We start from the raw sequence: 19,727 nt of genomic DNA, 5'->3' as shown, positions 1-19,727 counted from the left end.
TTATGTTTTGTTGTCTGCTGGAGCGTGGCGATGACGTCACAGACAGGCATTAAAAGTGTAAAAAAAACACATCCATATGAAGTGTGTCGTGCTTTAATCCAATGTGTTATTTCCTAGTATGGATACTATCCATTTATTACCTTTTAAAACGATGTTAGATCCATATATGTCGTCTTGAAGGCCAACTTGCCGAGCACAGATCGATGTAGTCGGATCATAGGAATATAAATCAATACATCGATGTAGTAGATGAACCGCTACACCCCTAGTAGGCAGTCAAGGTAAGGCTCTCAATCAGGAGGGAAAACACAGGAAGTAAAACTAGACTTCACACACTGCAAGAGTTTACGACAAAATGAAAGGAAAACTGAAACCAAGTACACTCCAAGAGACACAAGGCTACTGACCAAAGATCAGGTAAAGATGACCTAACACCACAAGGAAACTTGAAAGAAGGAGAGAAAACAAACGGCAATGCTACAGGATGAAATACTAAACACACAAAGAACACAAAGCTAACAAATGATAATATAACACAAGAAATGAATCACTAATAAACAACAAGAGGAAGATATAGGCTAAAAACTGCAGTTCATGGAGTGTCCACTTGAGGCTGGCTGCAGAAACACAAGAAACCACATACACACCCATTCAAAGAAGACAATCTGTACAGCAGAAATAAACATGTTTACAGCCTGGTTCAAAAAACTGTTTAGATCTGAATAGCTCATTTCTCTATCGATACACACTGTACGACACAAGCGAACCTCAACGTGTTAGCTTGTTTTGCAGAAAAAGTGGGCCACGACACGAAAACCCCTTAAAGTGTGTCCCATTATGCGTTTGATACCATCTCAAGTCTTCATTGCACTGCATGCCTTGAACTAGTGGTGCAAAGGATCATCGTTGATCCGTGATCCGTACGGATGCCTCTCCACGGATCGGCACGGATGTGGTCCGCGGACCGGTTGATGAAAAAAGTTGCGCTTGTTCACGTGATGACTGCATGTTCAATCCACACTCACTCGTGAAGCGCAGCGGTAGTCATGGAGAGAGTGATGGAGCAGAGGAACTTGAAAAACCTCCTGCATCTTGTAAGTCACATGTATGGGAGCATTTTGGTTTCCCTGTGAAATACAGTGAATGCTGAATGTGCTTGAGCCATGTTAGAAATTCTGTGGCGCACCCACTAGACCAGAGGCCGTCAATACACGGCCCGCGGACCACATCCGGCCGCCTATTTGTGGCCCCTGAACTGTTATTCCTTCACTCTGTGTTTTGGTCGGGTCACCTCGTGTTTACCAGGACTTGTCTCCATGTCAACGATACGTAGACAGGCTGTTACTGGGTCACTTAGAGTCCACTGCTGCGAGTGAAATCTTTAACTTTCACTTTGGTTTATGGAGCAGTTCACATGTTGGCACTTTGCCAGCTGTAGGACCCTAGAATGCACGAAAACGGTGTGTTCCAAGTTTGCAGCTCAAAGAAAAGTGGACGGTGAAAATCAGCGATTGAAAGAAGAATGGAGTGAAACTTTTGAAGTTCCTCTGCTCCTTTACTTGCCATGCCATGAAATGCAGTGAATGAGGCAGGACTGGGCCCACAGCAAATTTTGAGTTGGTTGTTTTTATTTAATGGGCAAAAGTTTACAAGTGTTTTACAAAAATACATGGAGGACAAAGTTATATTTGTCTTTTTTGTTTTTTTGTTTTGCTGATCCGAAAAATGATCGGATCCGTGACTCAAAACAGTGATCCGATCAGAACCGTGAGTTTTTTTATCCGTTGCAACCCTACCTTGAACCATTAAAGCCTGTAAGGGCTCAGTGCTAAGACTTCAGGGTGAGGGACATCGGGAGAGGGCAATGGCAGACGTGTTTGTGCACGAACACAAAGTACATCAGAGTCAGAGAGTGAAAACAAGCAGATGCTAAACCATTCCTGTGGATGATGCAGTTTCCCCCTGGACCAAATGTGATGAATAAGTCTCCTTCATTGATGAGTAATAGAACTGCCTCTCTCTGGTTGAGGGGTAAAATTAGAGTCCAACACTGTGGTCAGTTATTTGCACAGTTTTCACATAAATCAAATCTAGTGGTGGAGGAAATATGGACGTGTAATGAAACGTCAGAAGAGATGGAGGAGGTAAAGATGGGGAAAGAGCGATAGGTAAACAAGAGAGCTGCAAGATAGAACAAAAACACACGTCAACACAACACCATGCCTCAAATAGAAATTAAAGGACAGACACGACGGAGAAAGAGGGGGAAAAGATGGAGGGACGAAGAGAGAGAGAGACAGTCTGCATGCACTATGAGGATGGATGGAGTGTTTTCGTGAGCGTTATTGGCAGGAGGAGAGAGGGATAGATTGTTTGTGCTATGTCGGTTAAGTGGGGAAGCAGCGGGGAACTCTGCTGGACAATGCGCACACAGACGCAAAAGAAACACTCACAAAAACACACACATTCACAAAGCACACACACACAAAAAGACACATATGTGATGTGATGAAAAATTGTGTAGCTGTCAGTATGACTTTTAGAAAGCACGTTGGAATCACTCTGACAGCTCTGTCTGGAAATACGATTTTCAGAGTATACAGTGTGTGTGTGTGTGTGTGTGTGTGTGTGTGTGTGTGTGTGTTTGTTTGTGCAGTTGTCCCTGCGCCTGCCAGTTAGGCAAAATCTTTATTTGAATGTTAAAACATTTAATAAGTGCATCAAATTATCATTCTTATTCATCAAGAGAAGTTGAATCAGTACACATCTTTCCAATATGTACACTCAAACACACACACACACACACACACACACACACACACACACACACACACACACACACACGTGCGTACACACACTTACCTGGAGGCTACCCTTTGTTGCAGTTGTCATGTTTACTGTCAAGCGCTCAGAACCACATCAGACTTTGTGACTGTCTGGACTTGGAATCAGCACATTTTCTCATCATTGGCCTTTTAAAAAAGTTTGTTACGAAACAAACACTTTTTGTTCCAGTGCACAAAAAGGCTGAGGTCAGCACTGATGCTGTGAAACTTTGAAATCCAGTGTCATAACAATGAGTTGGAGGAGAGATGGAGGACAGATTTTGGAGTGATATAATCAGAATGTGTTTAAAATGTGTTTTTATGATCACATTGAAGCAGGTTTAAAACTGTATAAAACATATAGTCTCTGTGGCGCCATCCGTTGGCCCCATGAGAGACATTTTGAAGTCCAATGGGGGCAGGCACCATATTGGAAAGGCTAACTCCACAGCTCAAACAGCTATGATACACCCATGTGTCTATCAACCCAGCAATGCCCCTAATTATACAAATGTATGTATAACTCTTACACTTCATATTGTCTTAAAGCATCTGGTAACCCAAATCAACAAAAACGTTCTACCTATGATATTTCAGACTGTATGTAAATACTAAAAACTATGTCAAAATATTAGAACTCAACTTTGATCCATTTTCAAATATGTTCAAATACGTTTTTTAACACGTTTTCACTCTGTGTTTTAAGAGGGCTGGTTTAAACTGATATTTATTACATAATAAATATCCAACTAATCAGAAATGAAACACTGAGTCACATGCACACATGTTCAACAAAACTACTCTGCTCTTGTTCAGACCGTCTCCTGACGTCTCAGACAGCTCCCCTCAGTGTTGTCTTAGCTGTTAGCTTGTTTGCTAATCACGTTCTGCCTGTAATCTGTCTGTATAGCTGTCTCTCTGCTCTTTGCACCGCTGTGCTCGTGTGTCCCTGTCTGCACATCCACAGTGAAGATGACAGCTTGTTGTCATTCTTCTATTTTCCTAACTGCGGTGGATTTGGGGGAACTTTGGGATGCGGTAGAGTTGAGCCGCGGCCGAGTGGCTAAAGCAGTCCCACATATGCTCTGCTCATTTCCCCAGGACTGGTCCAATAACTTTCCCCAAGACCGGTTCACTAACTTTACCCAGGACCGGTTCACTAACTTTCCCCAGGATCGGTTCACTTACTTTCTCCAGGACCGGTTCACTAACTTTCCCCAGGACCGGCTCACTAACTTTCCCCAGGACCAGTTCACTAACTTTCCCCAGGACCGGTTCCATAACTTTCCCCAGGACCGGTTCACTAACTTTCCCCAGGACCGGTTCACTAACTCTCCTCAAGACCGGTTCCATAACTTTCCCCAGGACCGGTTCACTAACTTTCCCCAGGACCGGTTCACTTACTTTCTCCAGGACCGGTTCCATAACTTTCCCCAGGACCGGTTCACTAACTTTCCCCAGGACCGGTTCACTAACTTTCCCCAGGACCGGTTCACTTACTTCCCCCAGGACCGGTTCACTTACTTTCTCCAGGACCGGTTCCATAACTTTCCCCAGGACCGGTTCTATAACTTTCCCCAGGACCGGTTCACTTACTTCCCCCAGGACCGGTTCCATAACTTTCCCCATACTACACTTCAGCCTCCTCTGCTCCGGGCGTCTCATGGTCCTGATGCCCCGGAGACTACGGAGTGATAAAACTAATAAATGATAGAAGTCCTGATTCTGAAGTATTTTGTGACTCAGCACTCAGAGAACATTGTAAATGAATCATTTTCAGGTTCTGGAGTTTTGTTGTCTTTATATTCAGAGTCAGACGGCTCAAACATGCAGGCTGTGAACTCTCTCTTGACCTGTCAATCAAAGAGTTAGGCCACGCCCACACAGTCCTGAGAAATGCTCTGACCTGTAAAAGAAGCTGTTTTTGAACAGAGTTTTTTCAGAGTTGTGGATGTTTATTTTCACTCACATTTTTGTTGAAGCTTGATTACACATTACATTTCGATATTTGATATGCATTTTAAATATTACATTTACGTTTCCAGAGGCTTTAATGGATACACAATAAAAAATCCACCCCCTGTGCATTGAAGAAATAAGCTACATACCCAAAACCATGTTTAGAACCAGGTTGTACACATTCATTTTTGCTGTGAAAATGCACACTTTGATCTGGGACTTAATAGGGAGCTCTTGGCTTTGCAGCCGGCCTCAACCAGAGCTTCAAGGCTTTCATCTGTCAAAAGGCAGAGTTTGCTGCTTTAATAATACAAAAACCAACTCTGAACTATGTCTGAAAACGAGCTGGCTTTGACGACATGTTTTTTTGTCTTCTCTTTATTTTAGAAAAAAGAGTGGTTATGCCTCAACTGCCAGACCCAGCGGCTGATGTCCGGAGGCGGCCTCGACGAGCCTCCACTTCCTGTTCCTCATTCGTCTCCCAAGCACCAGCCAATGGGTTCGCCCCGTCACCAGGCACCAACCAGTCAACAAAGCCCTCTCCACAAGCCCACCAATCAGCAGGGCCAAAAGACAGCTCAGCCCCAGACTCAGAAACCACAAGTTGGAACAGCCGGTACTGGGCCATTTACTCCGACTGCTGCCAAACAACCAACGGACACCAAGACAACAGATCCAACAACAGAGACCCAGAAACAGCAGAAACTGGAGGAGCAACCTAAGACTGAGCCGGAGACTGCCAAAGACACCAAACCCTTGCAGAAGAAAGGAGAGCAGATCACACCTGTCAAAGACATCAAGAAGTCCAGGCACTATGATGTAAGTTTTGATTGTGTTTGTCACATTGCTGTTGTCATGTCCTTTGTATGTTAAGCTATGGATAGAACCAAACGTGACCCAAAGAAATAATGAAAAGATGAAGAGAGAGAAAAAACCATCAGGCCCGCTCTCTGACCGTAGAGTAACACGCAGGCCTATGAGCCATTAGTTGTGTGACCCTTAAAGAGTGTGTTTGCAGTTTATCTGAGCATGCATGGCTTTTCAATGTGCTCATGCTTCACATTCAAACATTTTATTTTCCATCAAGCTGAATGTAGTGCCTGCTCTACAAGACCAGAAATCTGCTGTTAAAGTTTGCAGAACTTTGCCTTGCTGGACCTCCAAACACCCAACAGTCCTGATCACAGATACATGAGCAAGCTACTTCAACATACCTACCTTTAAAATGTGAATACAATCTGAACAGCTGTTATGCAGTTGGAACGCCGGATGTGACAGCTTCCTCGTGTGGTAGCTGAGTTAAGAGGTACTGCTGTAGGAAGCTGATTCACTGTGTGTTTGTTGTGTTGATGATGATGAAGATGGTGCAGTTGTAGAATATTGTACTTTATGATTGAGCGTTTCGACCACAGGTAGATTGTGTAAATCAGGCCAGTGACGTATGGAGGAAATAAAAAGTATATGCACTACACCACCAGACCAGTAGAGGGCAGTAACACAAAGAGGAATGCCATTCATCACAGATGACACCATAGAAGCAGACAAACAGGCAGGTATCATTCTGAGCAACACAACAGTTAGCCTGTTAGCATGAAGAGACTCAGCTGGTGCTGTTTTAGATGGTGCTATATTTCATCACAGATGGATTCACTGAATCAACACGTGAGAGGAGATAAGCGCGAGTAGCAAAGACGTTTCAACACGCCTTTAAAATCCTTTTGAACTCAAAAAGCTGTGGCAGAGATCAGCCGGTGTTTTGCTTTAAACAGCGACCCTGTTCACTGGAGACTTTCAGCCGGATGCATCCCTCATAAACGTCTTTAGACGATCATTAAATATCTGATGAGGATATTTTGAAATCTTAATATAAACTAAACTAGTTTGCATTCCCAGGAACTCCCTCTGTGTTTCAACAGCTGTGTAAACTCCACAAACACTGACACGTTCAGCTGAAGGTCTCCAGTTTACAGGGTCACTTTTAAAACCGGAACACCGGGAGGAGAGACGCATTCACGGTGGGCTGAGAGAAGACTACTGTTACAAGCTGCTAAATCAAGAGAATCACAGCTTCTTCTTTTGAAAAGTACACACACATACAAAAAAGATAGAACAAATCAAAACTAATGAAAGAAAGAGAAATCAAGTGAATCACAGATGTGTGTGATGTTATTGTGGACGGAGGGCGGAATAAAAACACTGCGGTTAATCTACCAATCAGACACGTTCAGCATTGCAGGCCCTGCCCCCTGAAAGTCCCGGGACTTTTGAAAAGTACTACCCCCCTAGCAGGGGCTTTTTAGGGGGGAGATTATCTACCCCTGAACTAAATTTAGACCCTGGGTCCACCGATTGAAACGCACGTAGTTCAGGGGTAAAGTTCCTCAGGTCTAAAAACGCCTAATGTCCTTGCTAACTCAGAAAGCTATCTTATAAACAAGTTCTCTCTAAACTGGTCTAGAACAGCTGATTTTTTGTAACTATAGAAAGTTAAATAACTAATGTTACTACATTTAACTGTCAAAATGTCAAGGCTTTATGAATTGAGAGACAATATGAAGTGTATTTAGTTAGCTATGAGCACAAATGTGTACCGTAATGCTAAGTGGTTCCATCTAAGCTACATGCCATGTTTCTGTGCCATGCTACTTTAATAGAATCAACCATCTAGCCAGTGTTGTAGAACTCAAGTCCAGAACTTGTCGCTGGATTTCCGGTTTCAGAAAGCGGAAGTAAACAACCACCAAGCTGACAGAGAAACTGCTTCTTTAACATCACTTATAATTTAAAAAGTTAAGAAGCGGTTTATATGGAGTTTAATCATTTTCACAGCACCTAAAAACTGAGTGCCCTCGTCAAAAAAGAATAAAAAGAAGAAGAATTGTAACATCAGCGCTGTGCATTGTGGGAAACAGTACGTGAGGGAGACTGGTCCGATGCATACTGAGAAATTTTCCCAAATCAGTACAACATCCTGGTAGTTTTGGCATACTGAAGATTTTGCTCTTGTTCACATACTACATACTGAATTTTGCCCAAATCAGTACGTACTGCTAGTGTAGGAGGCGGTTTCAAAAACAGCCATTGACTGGTATGTCCGTCAGTAGAAGCACCTAATTTCAATGTTTGCTAATGCTGATTTTAAGATGTGTCAGTGAGTCAGAGATGTTGAACATCAGATGAGTGTATTAGCTGCTGCCTGCTGTTATACATTCAATATTTTTATTTTGCTACTGGACACTGAACCATGAAATACAATGAAGTTGCCAAACTCCCGATCAACTTTTGCTTTGCTCAAGTCCAATATCCCACATGTTGAAGTGCAGGACACTTAACCCTGAACTGCCTCAGGTGGCTGTGCCTTCAGTGTGTGAATGGGGTTAGGTAATACTGATGGGCTCTATACAAAGCAGCCTCTGCCCTCAGTGTGTGAATAGGTGAATGTGACATGTAATGTAAAAGCACTTTGAGTGGTTGAAAGTCTGGAGAAAGTGCTTTATAAACACACTCCATTTAAATTGATAATCACTTTGTACGTGTTGCACTGAGAATTACACATCACAATCACTAACACTCAGGGTTGTGGTACACCAGCTGTAAGATTTTCAAGGCAGTCAACCTATCCATCATTGGAGGTTAGCCCAAATTGCTTTCTCCCATAGTGTTGGATGTCCGTGGCTGTTGCATGTCAATATTTCCCTCCTTCCAGAATCCTTTCAGAGCGCTGAGGCTGCAAGTGGCAGCAAAGCGTTCAAGGACTACCTTGGGGAGGAAGGAAGAGTGAGAGAGAAACACAGAGAGAAAAATAATGCATTTTTTCCTCAAAGACATCTGTCTCTCTCGGTGAAATAGTCAAAGAGATTTCCTGTGCAGAGCCATTTTAAAGGCAGAGCAGACCTTATTCATTCAGGCGGCTGCTGTGAACTGAAAGTGTTCTGAGCTCAAAGTAAAGTCTGAAGTGTTACAGCCATTGTAAGATGTAAAAAGATGTCCATAACATTTTCCTATTTTGTATTCTTTCCTCCATCCCTCTTTCGTTTACCAGGTCAGTCCTTTTGTGATTATGATTTGGCATGCTATTGAAAGTAATATAAGACAGAGCCATTGATGAATTTTTGCAGCTCCTTAATCTTTCTTTATACTCATCATCCAAAAGACTAAATTAATGTTCTCAAATGTTCCCTTTTTTCCCTTCAGAACACATTTTGACTGACCTCTTTTCATCAATGGCTCAAAAATGTTTGAACAAACCTAACAACTATCAGACCCTTCATGATATCTGTGTGTTTGCCTTGATGCTGTTATTTATCGGTATTTAAGATTCGCTTCTTTAGTTCAATAGACTAATTTTATTCTATTGTTCTTACACATTGTATTAAAATCTAATTGTGATGGAATATTTCTGTTTATTTTTGATTGAGCAAACATAAAGACTACTCTCTATATTTCATTCATTTATTACATGTGACTGATCACTATTTCATGTTTAATACTACAGTCATGGCCAAAAGTTTTGAGAATGACACAAATATTACATTTTCCCAAAGTCTGCTTCTTCAGGGTTTTTAGGTGTTTTTGTCAGATGTTTCTATGGTATAATGAAATACAATTAGAAGCATTTAATAAGTATCAAAAGCTTTTATTGAGAATTACACAGAATTCATGCAATAAGTCAATATTTGCAGTGTTGACCCTTCTTTTTCAAGACCTCTGCAATTCTCCCTGGCATGCTGTCAATCAACTTCTGGACCAAATCCTGACTGATGGCAGTCCATTCTTGCATAATCAATGCTTGGAGTTTGTCAGAATTTGTGGGTTTTTGATTGTCCACCCGCCTCTTGAGGATTGACCACAAGTTCTCAATGGGATTAAGATCTGGGGAGTTTCCTGGCCAAGGGCCCAAAATCTTAATGTTTTGTTCCCCGAGCCATTTTGTTATGACTTTTGCTTTATGGCAAGGTGCTCCATCATGCTGGAAAAGACATTCTTCATCACCAAACTGCCCTTGGTTGATTGGGAGAAGTTGCTCTCAGAGGACGTTCTGGTACCATTCTTTATTCATGGCTGTGTTTTTAGGCAAGATTGTGAGAGAGCCCACTCCCTTGACCGAAAAGCAACCCCACACATGAATGGTCTCAGGATGCTTCACTGTTGGCAAGAGACAGGACTGATGGTAGCGCTCACCTCGTCTTCTCCGAACAAGCCTTCCTCCAGATGCCCCAAACAATCGGAAAGGGGATTCATCAGAGAAAATGACTTTACCCCAGTCCTCAGCAGTCCAGTCCCTGTACCTTCTGCAGAATATCAGTCTGTCCCTGATGTTTTTACTGGAGAGAAGTGGCTTCTTTGCTGCCTCTTCGCCTCACTGTGCGTGCAGATGCACTCACACCTGCCTGCTGCCATTCCTGAGCAAGCTCTGCACTGGTGGTGGCCTGATCCCACAGCTCTAACACTTTCAGGAGACGGTCCTGGCGCTTGCTGGACTTTCTTGGGCGCCCTGGAGCCTGTTTGGCAACAATTGAACCTCTCTCCTTGAAGTTCTTGATAATTGGATAGACGGTTGACTGAGGTGCAATCTTACTCGCTGCTATAAACTTCCCTGTTAGGCCCTTTTTGTGCAATGCAATGATGGCTGCACGTGTTTCCTTGCAGGTAACCATGGCTAACAGATGAGGAACAATGGTGTCATGCACCATCTTCCTTTTAAAGTGTCCAGTCACTCAATCATGACAGATTGATCGCCAGCCTTGTCCTCATCAACACCCACACCTGTGTTAATGTGTGTGACACCTGCAGTGTGTCATTGAAATGATGTTAGCTGGTCCTTTTGTGGCAGGGCTGAAATGCAGTGGAAATGTGTTTTTGGTGATAAAGTTCATTTTCAAGGCAAAGAGGGACTTTGCAATTAATTGCAACTGAAACAGCAGACTTTGTGAAAATTAATAGTAGTGTCATTCTCAAAACTTTTGGCCATGACTGTACATAACAACCACAAGACTACAACCTTGCATGTTCTCTGTGAATTCACTTGTCCAGTTTTTGGTTTAGTTTTGACACTTTCTTCTGACATTCGTTGTAAGGACTCAAGTTTTGGCCTGGAAGATAATTCCAGAACAAAATAGGAAGAAAGGTTTTATGTACATCTTCAATTTTCCCAACCTATTATACGAAGCACTTCTCTCAATCCTTTAAGTTTATCATGAGGAAATACAGTGCTTCAGTTACCCACAAATTTTGGTTCAGTCAGGACCACTCTGGCCAAAGAGAATTATTATCTGCATGCAATAAGTTAAATTTATCAGTATGGCTCAATTCTGAGAACTCCCATCCCTTCCATGTACCAAAGCCTGAGGAAGGGAGAGCACACCTCTCTCTTTCATGTGCATACATGAAAAGCAAAGGCAGGAAGAGCAGCAGCAAAGACCCCCCAGATACAGAGCACAGTGAGCATCAGTGACAATAGATATGACACTGATTGAATCAGACAGCATGATACCATGCTGTCTGATTCAATAGATATGACTGACAAAAGAATGAGCTAGGGTGGAGGAGGGATGCAAAGCAGTTTGCGGAGGACACAACAACATCCAAATTGGACTGATATCTGCCTACAAGTGCAGCAAACAGTTCACTCAGAGACATCATCTCTGAGCAACAACTCTTTCTAGCTCCTCAAACTGCTAGAATTGTAAACAAATACAATACGGGGAAAAGGAGGTCACAGGTTGAAGTCTATTAATGGCACACCAGAAGTCCCAAACTGGTGGCCGTCACTCTTTGTCAGATGATAGTCGATGGGTTCTGCAATTATGTCCCAAACAGTGAATGACTCCATGACACGTCATGATCATAAGGTGTAGGATGGTCTAGCTAGGGCAGACATGAAACGAGCCACCATGACTGTCAGTTCATTCATTTTGATGTCTTGTCCTAAAGCTTCGTCATGTATTGCACGGTTGTTGCACATGTTTCAAACAAATCCATTTACTGGCATGATTAACACCGGGGTCGTCCTGAGGGTTCAGAGAGATATTGATTGACTTGATATGGTTTATCTGTTGAAGACTTGGGTGGTTAGGAGTGTGTAGTGGTTCAGGTCAACAGTTAATACTCATGGTTTCGATCAACTCTGTTTCATTTCTAAAGAATAAGCAGGGCTTTTTGTTATTGCATATTTACTGTAGTCAGCCACTGCTGGAAATCACGCTAGTTGTTTTTTTTGTTTTTTTCGTAGCTTTATAGTACTTTGTAGTTTTTGATGAACAGAAATATTAAAACTGCACATCATTTATTTGTATTATATCTAAAAAAAAAAGGTAAAGATACTTTGATGCTAATCCAGCATCAAATCATTCTCCCACTGCATAATAAATAAGTGTAATTTAAAAACCTCAGTTTCCCCAAAATCTAATGCATTTTCTTTCTTTCTGTCTCTTTCTTTAGGATACTAAAAACAACAGCACCCATGACTTATCACGCAGTCCACAGAGCCTCAGTGACACCGGCTACTCCTCTGATGGCATCTCTAGCTCCCACAGTGAAATCACAGGTCTTATCCAGGAGGAGGAGATGAAGCTGAGTGAGCGGGGAATCAGTGGACGGGGCTCCCCACCAAGCCCTTCTGAAATCACCAAACTAGAAAGCTCCATGAGGCCTTTGCTGGAGAAGAGCCTTTCTGAAGACAAGGTGGAAAGAAGAGGAAGGAAGCACAGAGACAGGGACTTGGATGACAGAGGAAAGCGCCCACGCTCCCTGTCGATCCCGCCTGAAGAGTACGACTCAGACGAGGAACTGGAAGATATAGTGGAGGAAGAGGAGGATGTGGGAGACTGGGAAAGTAAACGAAAGCAAACAAAGGAGGAGAAGAAAGAAAAGAAGAAGAAGGACAAAGATGCCGAGCCCACAGAGATGACAGATGAGGAGTTTATGAGGAGGCAAATCATGGAGATGAGTGCTGATGAAGAAAATGAGGAGGAAGAAGAGATGGAGGAAGAGGATGATGAGGAAGATGAAGGCTATGGCTATCAGAAATCCAAGAAAAGCCATCATAAGCACATATCTGACTCAGGGAAAGAGAAGAGACGTCTTCAACACCACTCCAGCAGCTTTGAGGAGGAAACTAAGAGTTCTGCTGATGTTTATAAAGGCTCAGTAGAGGAAGGTGAAGAGGATCTGATGGCATCCCAAGGAGGCCTTAGGCGCTTCAAAACTATTGAACTCAATAACACCAATAGCTACAACCGAGACATGGATCTGAGCAATGAAAATGACCTGAGTCTTGATAGAGAACCAGAGTTAGAGATGGAGAGCCTGACAGGATCTCCCGAGGAGCGTTCTCGAGGCGAGTACTCCTCAACCCTGCCAGCAACTTCATCGTCATATGGCTCAGGTCAGTCTCCAACTTCCATCTCATCGATGGAGGAAGACAGTGACAGTAGTCCTAGCAGGAGGCAAAGGTTGGAAGAGGCCAAGCAACAGCGAAAAGCCCGCCACCGCTCCCATGGCCCTCTCCTTCCCACCATTGAAGACTCTTCTGAAGAGGATGAGCTGAGGGAGGAGGAGGAACTTCTGAGAGAGCAAGAGAAGATGAGGGAGGTGGAGCAGCAAAGAATTAGGAGCACAGCACGAAAGACCAAGAGGGATAAAGAGGAGCTCAGGGCTCAGAGGCGCAGAGAGAGGTCGAAGACACCACCAAGCAATCTCTCCCCCATTGAAGATGCTTCTCCGACTGAAGAGCTCAGACAAGCTGCAGAAATGGAAGAGCTCCATCGGTCTTCTGCTTCTGAATATTCCCCACAGAGTCTGGACTCAGAGGCTGAAGGATACGAGTCCAAACTTTACAAGTCAGGCAGTGAGTACAACCTGCCCACCTTTATGTCTCTTTACTCACCAGTAGAGAAGTCCTCAACAACGACAACAACTACAGCACCATCGTCAACTTCAAAACCACTAAAAAGTGCTGAGGAGGTCTATGAAGAAATGATGAGGAAAGCAGAGATGCTTCAAAAACAACAGAAACAACAGCAGCAACAGCCCCAACATGGAAGACATGGGCAGTACTATGAGGAGGACGTCAATGGACAAGGTTATGACGAGGAGTATGAATATGATCAAGATCAAGCTGAATATGACAATGGGGCAGCAGATGTAGAAACAGACATATATGAGGAGATCCGCCAGACATCTCAAAATATCACCAAGATGCAGCAGGCTACTGATGAGCAAGTGGAGATTGAGATTGAGAGCTCCTATCCAGACAAACAGCTCCTAGACACGGGCTCAGCCTTCGCAAAGCTGCTAGAACAGAGCAATGCTCTCCTAACTCCAGGTACAAGCCCGACCCAGATCTCAGCTCCTGTCTCCTTTGCTGAGACTGGAGGTCGGATTCCAGACGTCAGAGTGACACAGCACTTCTCTGCAAAGGATGGACACAAAGACCGGATCAAAAGCCAAGCAGGAAAGAATGGAATAACTCCAACAGTTGCTGCCACAACCATTGCAGCTTATGGAGTTTATGCAAGAGATGCAGTGACTATTTCTCAGACCAGTACAAGTCCCACGATGACATCTACTCAGGCTGGCATGTATGGCCGACAAACAGGAAGTACTGCCACATCCTCATCTACAGTCTCAAGTGTGTGCAGCAAAATTGCAGAAATTACCCAGGCCTATAGTCAAAGAGAAGTGATCACAAGAAGAGTTGGAGAGACTCGGGGTGTCCAAGTGCGAGACAGTTCAACATCTTCAACTGAACGAGTTATTGAACCCCGCTCTCCCAAGTATACCACTTATTACAGAAGCACCAGTCCTCCTCTGTCTCCATCACCACCTCTACAGAGTCCCACCCGTTCACCATCCAGAAGGTCTACAGCGGAGTTCTCTACGCAGACTTTCAGCTCAGCACTACGAATGGAGTCGTCTGGTTCTGGGCCTTCATCCCCAGTGATGGCTCAGGGAACCCAAACATCACATCGATCAGTCTCTCCAAGGCTGTATCGACAGCAGTCTTCCCAGGATGCCCCATACTCGCCACCTTCAAGTCCTGCAAGGCCAATGACAGTCAACACTGCTACATCGCCTCTGTCGTCACCCACCAGATTTAGTCGCCAATCAACGTTTGAGAATTATTCCCCATGTGGCAGTCCCCCGGACACACCACCTTATCAGCAATCCCCCACACGCAGCTTCTACAGAACACAAAGAATTGAGAAGGTAAATGTGGGAACAAGTATGGTCACAACAGCAAGTACTTACACCAGGGGGTCATTGTCAATGGATAACATCTCCCTCTGTCGCATTTCTACAGTCCCTGGCACTTCCAGGGTAGAGCAAGGACATATGATCCAAGGTGGAAGTGTTGTAGACCTCCGAACAGCCACCAAAGCAGCTCCTATCATCATGACTGACCAGGGAATGGATCTCACTTCCTTGGCCACTGAAAGCAGACAATATTACGGAGGAGCAGAGGGTGTCAGACACTCAACAATTGTACAGCCACTGATTATGAACCTAAACACACAGGAGGTCACCACACCAACCACTGTGAGTGTCACTGTGGCTGCTTCCATGTTCATGACCCAGCACAAACAGCCTATGGTATATGGTGATCCCAATCAGAACCGAGTGGATCTAGGTCAGGGTATAGGTCCAGCTGTGTGTCTGTCCCAGAACAAACCACCAATGTCCCCTCCAGTTGATCCAACAATACCAAAAATTGATGCCAAACTGGAGGACCTCAGCGTCCAGCAGAGAGAACTACAAAAACAACAAGAGAAGCTGCAGAAGCAACAAGAGATCCTTGAACAGCAGTTGCAACAACACCATCAAATGCAACACCAACAGCAACATGCCTCTGCTTTGGCAAGGTACGGCCTCACAGGCCAGATTCCACCTTTAATGAAAAAAGACTTACTAGTCAGCCAGACAAGCACTGCCTCAGCTGTGGTCAGTGCTGTATCTCCAGTCATTAACCCTGAGATGTATGGCACTGGTCCCATTGAGCTGAAAGGGAGGCCGAGCCCTCCTGGTATAATGTCTGGAGGCAAATCACCACATAGCATGGTTGTACAGATGGATGGAGGGCAAGAGCAGGCCAGAGCAGTGACACAGCTAGTGAAGGTAGAGGAAGGACAGGATGCTATGGATCTGACAGGAGGCCAAATCAAACCTGACCAACCAGCTTGCTGCGATGTTGTTTACCGACTTCCATTTGGAGGAAGTTGCGTTGGTGGTTCTGAACAAGAGGGTATAAGGCCTCCATCTGCCCCACCCCTCACCTACGAGTCTGACCATGAGTATCCAATGGATGGACAGAAGGCCTACACATTACCGTTCCCTGGAAGATTGCAATCTTCAATGTCTGATACAAACCTAGCCGAGGCTGGGCTCCAAGCTTACCATCCAAAACTAGAACCACAATTTCAATCTACAGGAGATCTCGCAATGGATCTCACTGGTATAAAGCAGGGCTATGGAGGGTACATGAGGATGCAGTATGGTTCCTATACAGATTTACGACATGGAGGGGAAATCACAGCCCAAGCACTGCCTATAAGGAGATACAATTCCTTGTCAAACATCAGTTCAGACTATGGCTACTCTGCTCGGGACATTGCAGGTTTTCAAGAGGCTAACTTGGCTCAGTACAGTGCTACAACTGCTAGGGAGATTAGCAGAATGTGTGCAGCACTCAATTCCATGGATCGGTATGGAAGCAACCCAGACTTGATGCAGTTTGGCAGTTTGGGGAGAGGAACTGGGCCTGGTACCGCCAGACTTGCAGCAGGTCTTGGCTTGCGACAAAACCTTCTTTTTGGTCTAGATGGTAAGCCAATGTCACACAATCAAGCACTAACTAACCTTATCAACGCTAGGCAGGCCAGTCTTAGGGCAATGTATCCGGCTGCTATTAGATCGGCCGATGGGATGATCTACTCAACTATCCAGACCCCCATTGCTTCGACACTTCCCATTACAACCCAGCCTGCCTCTGTTCTTCACCCACTACTTAGGGGGGTCTACAGGCCATATCCCTCTGCCAACATGACACCTGTGCCCCTATCCAGTCTTAGCAGACTACCAATGAACCCCAGAATGCCTTTGTCTGGACAAGCTCCGGTCGCTTATCCGGCACCAGGACTTCTCCAAACAACATCAACAACTGCCATAACCGCTGCTGCGTCAACAACTTTTGCCCCAGTCGGAGCCCCAGTTATTGTGTCCATGACTAGTAGCTCTATAGTCCAAGATGAACCAGTGTACCTTGGTAAAGGTGCTGCAGTTACCTCTGCATCAACAGTGGTCACCTCAGTACAAGGGACAGTCATCCCAATTGATCCACAGCAGCAGCCAATAAACCTCTCCCAGGCCCACCTGAACAGTCAACAACAACAGCAACAACAAGTGACAGCTGCCCAGCAGTCACAACAGCCTCCTCCAGCTGCTCATGGCTATCCACCCTCAGCAACACCATACACCCACGGCTATGCTCAGCCTCCAGCAGGCCCGTCCGCTGCCGCCGGTGGCTTACCCATCCAAGGGGGACTTCCTCCCTTCCCTCCACCAGGTGCCCTACATAAGGAGGGTGAAACAGAAGCAGAGAGGCTGCATCGTCAGCAAGAGCAGCTTCTGCAGATGGAGAGGGAGCGTGTGGAGCTGGAGAAACTCCGGCAAATGCGACTTCAGGAGGAACTGGAACGGGAAAGGACTGAGCTGAAGATGCACAGAGAGAAGGAGCAGATTCTGGTGCACAGGGAGTTACAGGAGCTGCAGAACATCAAGGAACAGGTAGAGGGAGGAACGGGAGGCAGAATAGATAGTCTGATAGTTGGTGTCTGCTATGCTGTTTTGTTGTTAACCTTTGCTTTGGATCTAGGCTTGTGTGTTGATTTTTATGGTGGTGGTTACTTGTGGTGTTTATCATTGAGCTATCATCCTTTCATATGATTTGAAATGCCTTTGTGGTGTTAATGTTATGTTTTTGATGTGAAAGTAAATAATTTCCAAAAATTATCAAACAAACGTAAAATTATATTTACAGTGCGTGCATGTCTTTCTATGCATGCCTTGAATTAATCACTGAAAATGTAAACAACTGTGATACATTTAATGTAGATGACACCTTAACAAGACAATTCAATGGTTCAAATTTTCTACCGTAACACATAATGGAAAATACTCTTGTAGTCTGCCTGCTGTGTTATTCATTTTCCTGGACATTTCTTGTATATGAGGTCTGCATGAACATGCCTGTAGTATTTTCTGTATGTGTGACATATTTATGTTGCTCGGATTGAAATTGTAAAGTGGTTTCATATTCCATTTGTTGGTCTGATTTATATGCAAAAGAAAAATGGATCACTTGGTGTTGCATTTAGTAATCAAACTTACACAATATAATGCCTGTCTCAGCTCATAATGCCTTATAAAGCGGTTAACAGGAGCGCTAACATGACAATCTTTCTTCTTTTTTGGTAGAACAAGCAGTTGAAAATCTTTCAAGTTAACTCAGTTAAGCAGGTTTGGAAGCCTTCCTTAATAAGAATGACCTAGAGATGGAATGCTTAATATGCATCTCATAACCTACAGTATGAGTAAAACGTCTAACTCCTTGTTTGCACCAGCCTGTCATCTGTGTAACAAAGAAAATTCATTGTATGACTGGCAACAGCAATTACTAGTAGATGCTGCACTTCATTTATGTTGCGCTTCCATTTTTGTTTTTTGCAATATAAAAAAAAAAAAGTTTGACTAACTTGGAACCATTTTCAAAACTAATCCATCAGCACAAAAGTTATTTTATCTCACCATCAGTATAAGGAGCATTTTCATTTGATTTGCTTTTTGTAAAGTTGGCTTTTATACGTGTACGAAAAGTCAAAACTTTGTCCCTTTCTCTCATTTCGTATCTTTTCTCCCACATTTATATTCATATATTTCTTACTGTTCGCTCATTACTTCTGTCACACTTGCCCCTCCCATCTATACCTACTGCATTGCCTCTCTTTACTCTTGTTTCTCGTCCTCTCTCCTTTTCGGTGACTTGTGTTCTTTCCTTTCCTCTTTCAATCATCAATGTTTAGGTCCTACAACAGCAACAAAATGAGCGTGAGAAACAACTTGTTCTTCAGAGGGAGCAGCTGGCCCAGCAGAAGTCCCAGCTAGACCAGATCCAGTCATTACAGAACCAGCTCCAGCAGCAGCTTGAAGAGCAGAAGAGACAGAAGACAGCTTCAGTGGTGCAGGTGAGGGAAGCAAGTCAGTGATGGAAAGTAGCATTGATGTTGAACGTTTAAGTGCTCACGGCAGAAGTGGCAGAAGAGTTTAGGGCATATGTTAAATAAACAACAACAGAAGAGGATGTTACAAAAAACTCACTGGTGTATTGAACATGTTCTTTTATGCACCTGACACCCAGCATGGATTCACCACATGCTTATCCAAACTTTGTAGTTGTGTACTGCCACTTCCTTTCATTCTTTGATATATTTTCTAGAGTGTAATTGATCTCAAAGGTTTTATCAAGCCACCAACACATACTCCGACGACTCTTGGATCAAGCTTATAATGTCACAACTGAAAGCAAAACATAAGAAGAGGACCAAATACAGACAAAATAAAAACGCACTTCTCACAAAATCCAGAGCTCAACAGAAAATCCACAAGAAACACTAGAGATCAAGAGGAACACTGGAGCAGAGAAAGAGAAAGATGCAATGAACTGACAAAAGGAGAGGGGAAAACAGAGACCCTGAGTACACACAGGGTAATTAACAGAGGTTTTACACAAGACACAGGTGAAACTAACGGCCAAATTCCACCCAATCCGTGACCAGTCCGTCTCCAATCCGTCTCAGCTCCGGATCTGGATCTACTGGATCTACTGGATCCGCTCCGTTGTGTTCCGGTTGTGTATCTGATCCAGCAGGTCAGAGCTCTCCGAATCAG

The 19,727-nt window shown here is 44.0% G+C and overlaps 1 protein-coding gene across 1 annotated transcript in view; it reads left to right on the top strand.

Moving 5' to 3' along the window:
* bsna (bassoon presynaptic cytomatrix protein a) overlaps positions 1 to 19,727 on the top strand; it is a 226,481-nt gene that overhangs the window by 150,424 nt on the left and 56,330 nt on the right. The window contains exons 6-8 of the mRNA XM_034696727.1: positions 5,172 to 5,603; positions 12,225 to 17,567; positions 18,863 to 19,024. Of these exons, the coding sequence (XP_034552618.1) occupies positions 5,172 to 5,603; positions 12,225 to 17,567; positions 18,863 to 19,024 (5,937 nt within the window). The remainder of the gene's footprint in view (positions 1 to 5,171; positions 5,604 to 12,224; positions 17,568 to 18,862; positions 19,025 to 19,727) is intronic.

This window comes from Notolabrus celidotus, chromosome 11 (genome assembly GCF_009762535.1).
Source record: "Notolabrus celidotus isolate fNotCel1 chromosome 11, fNotCel1.pri, whole genome shotgun sequence".
NCBI lineage: Eukaryota > Metazoa > Chordata > Actinopteri > Labriformes > Labridae > Notolabrus > Notolabrus celidotus.
The sequence above is the reverse complement of the archived record's forward strand: the minus strand, read 5'-3'. Positions and strand labels throughout refer to the sequence as shown.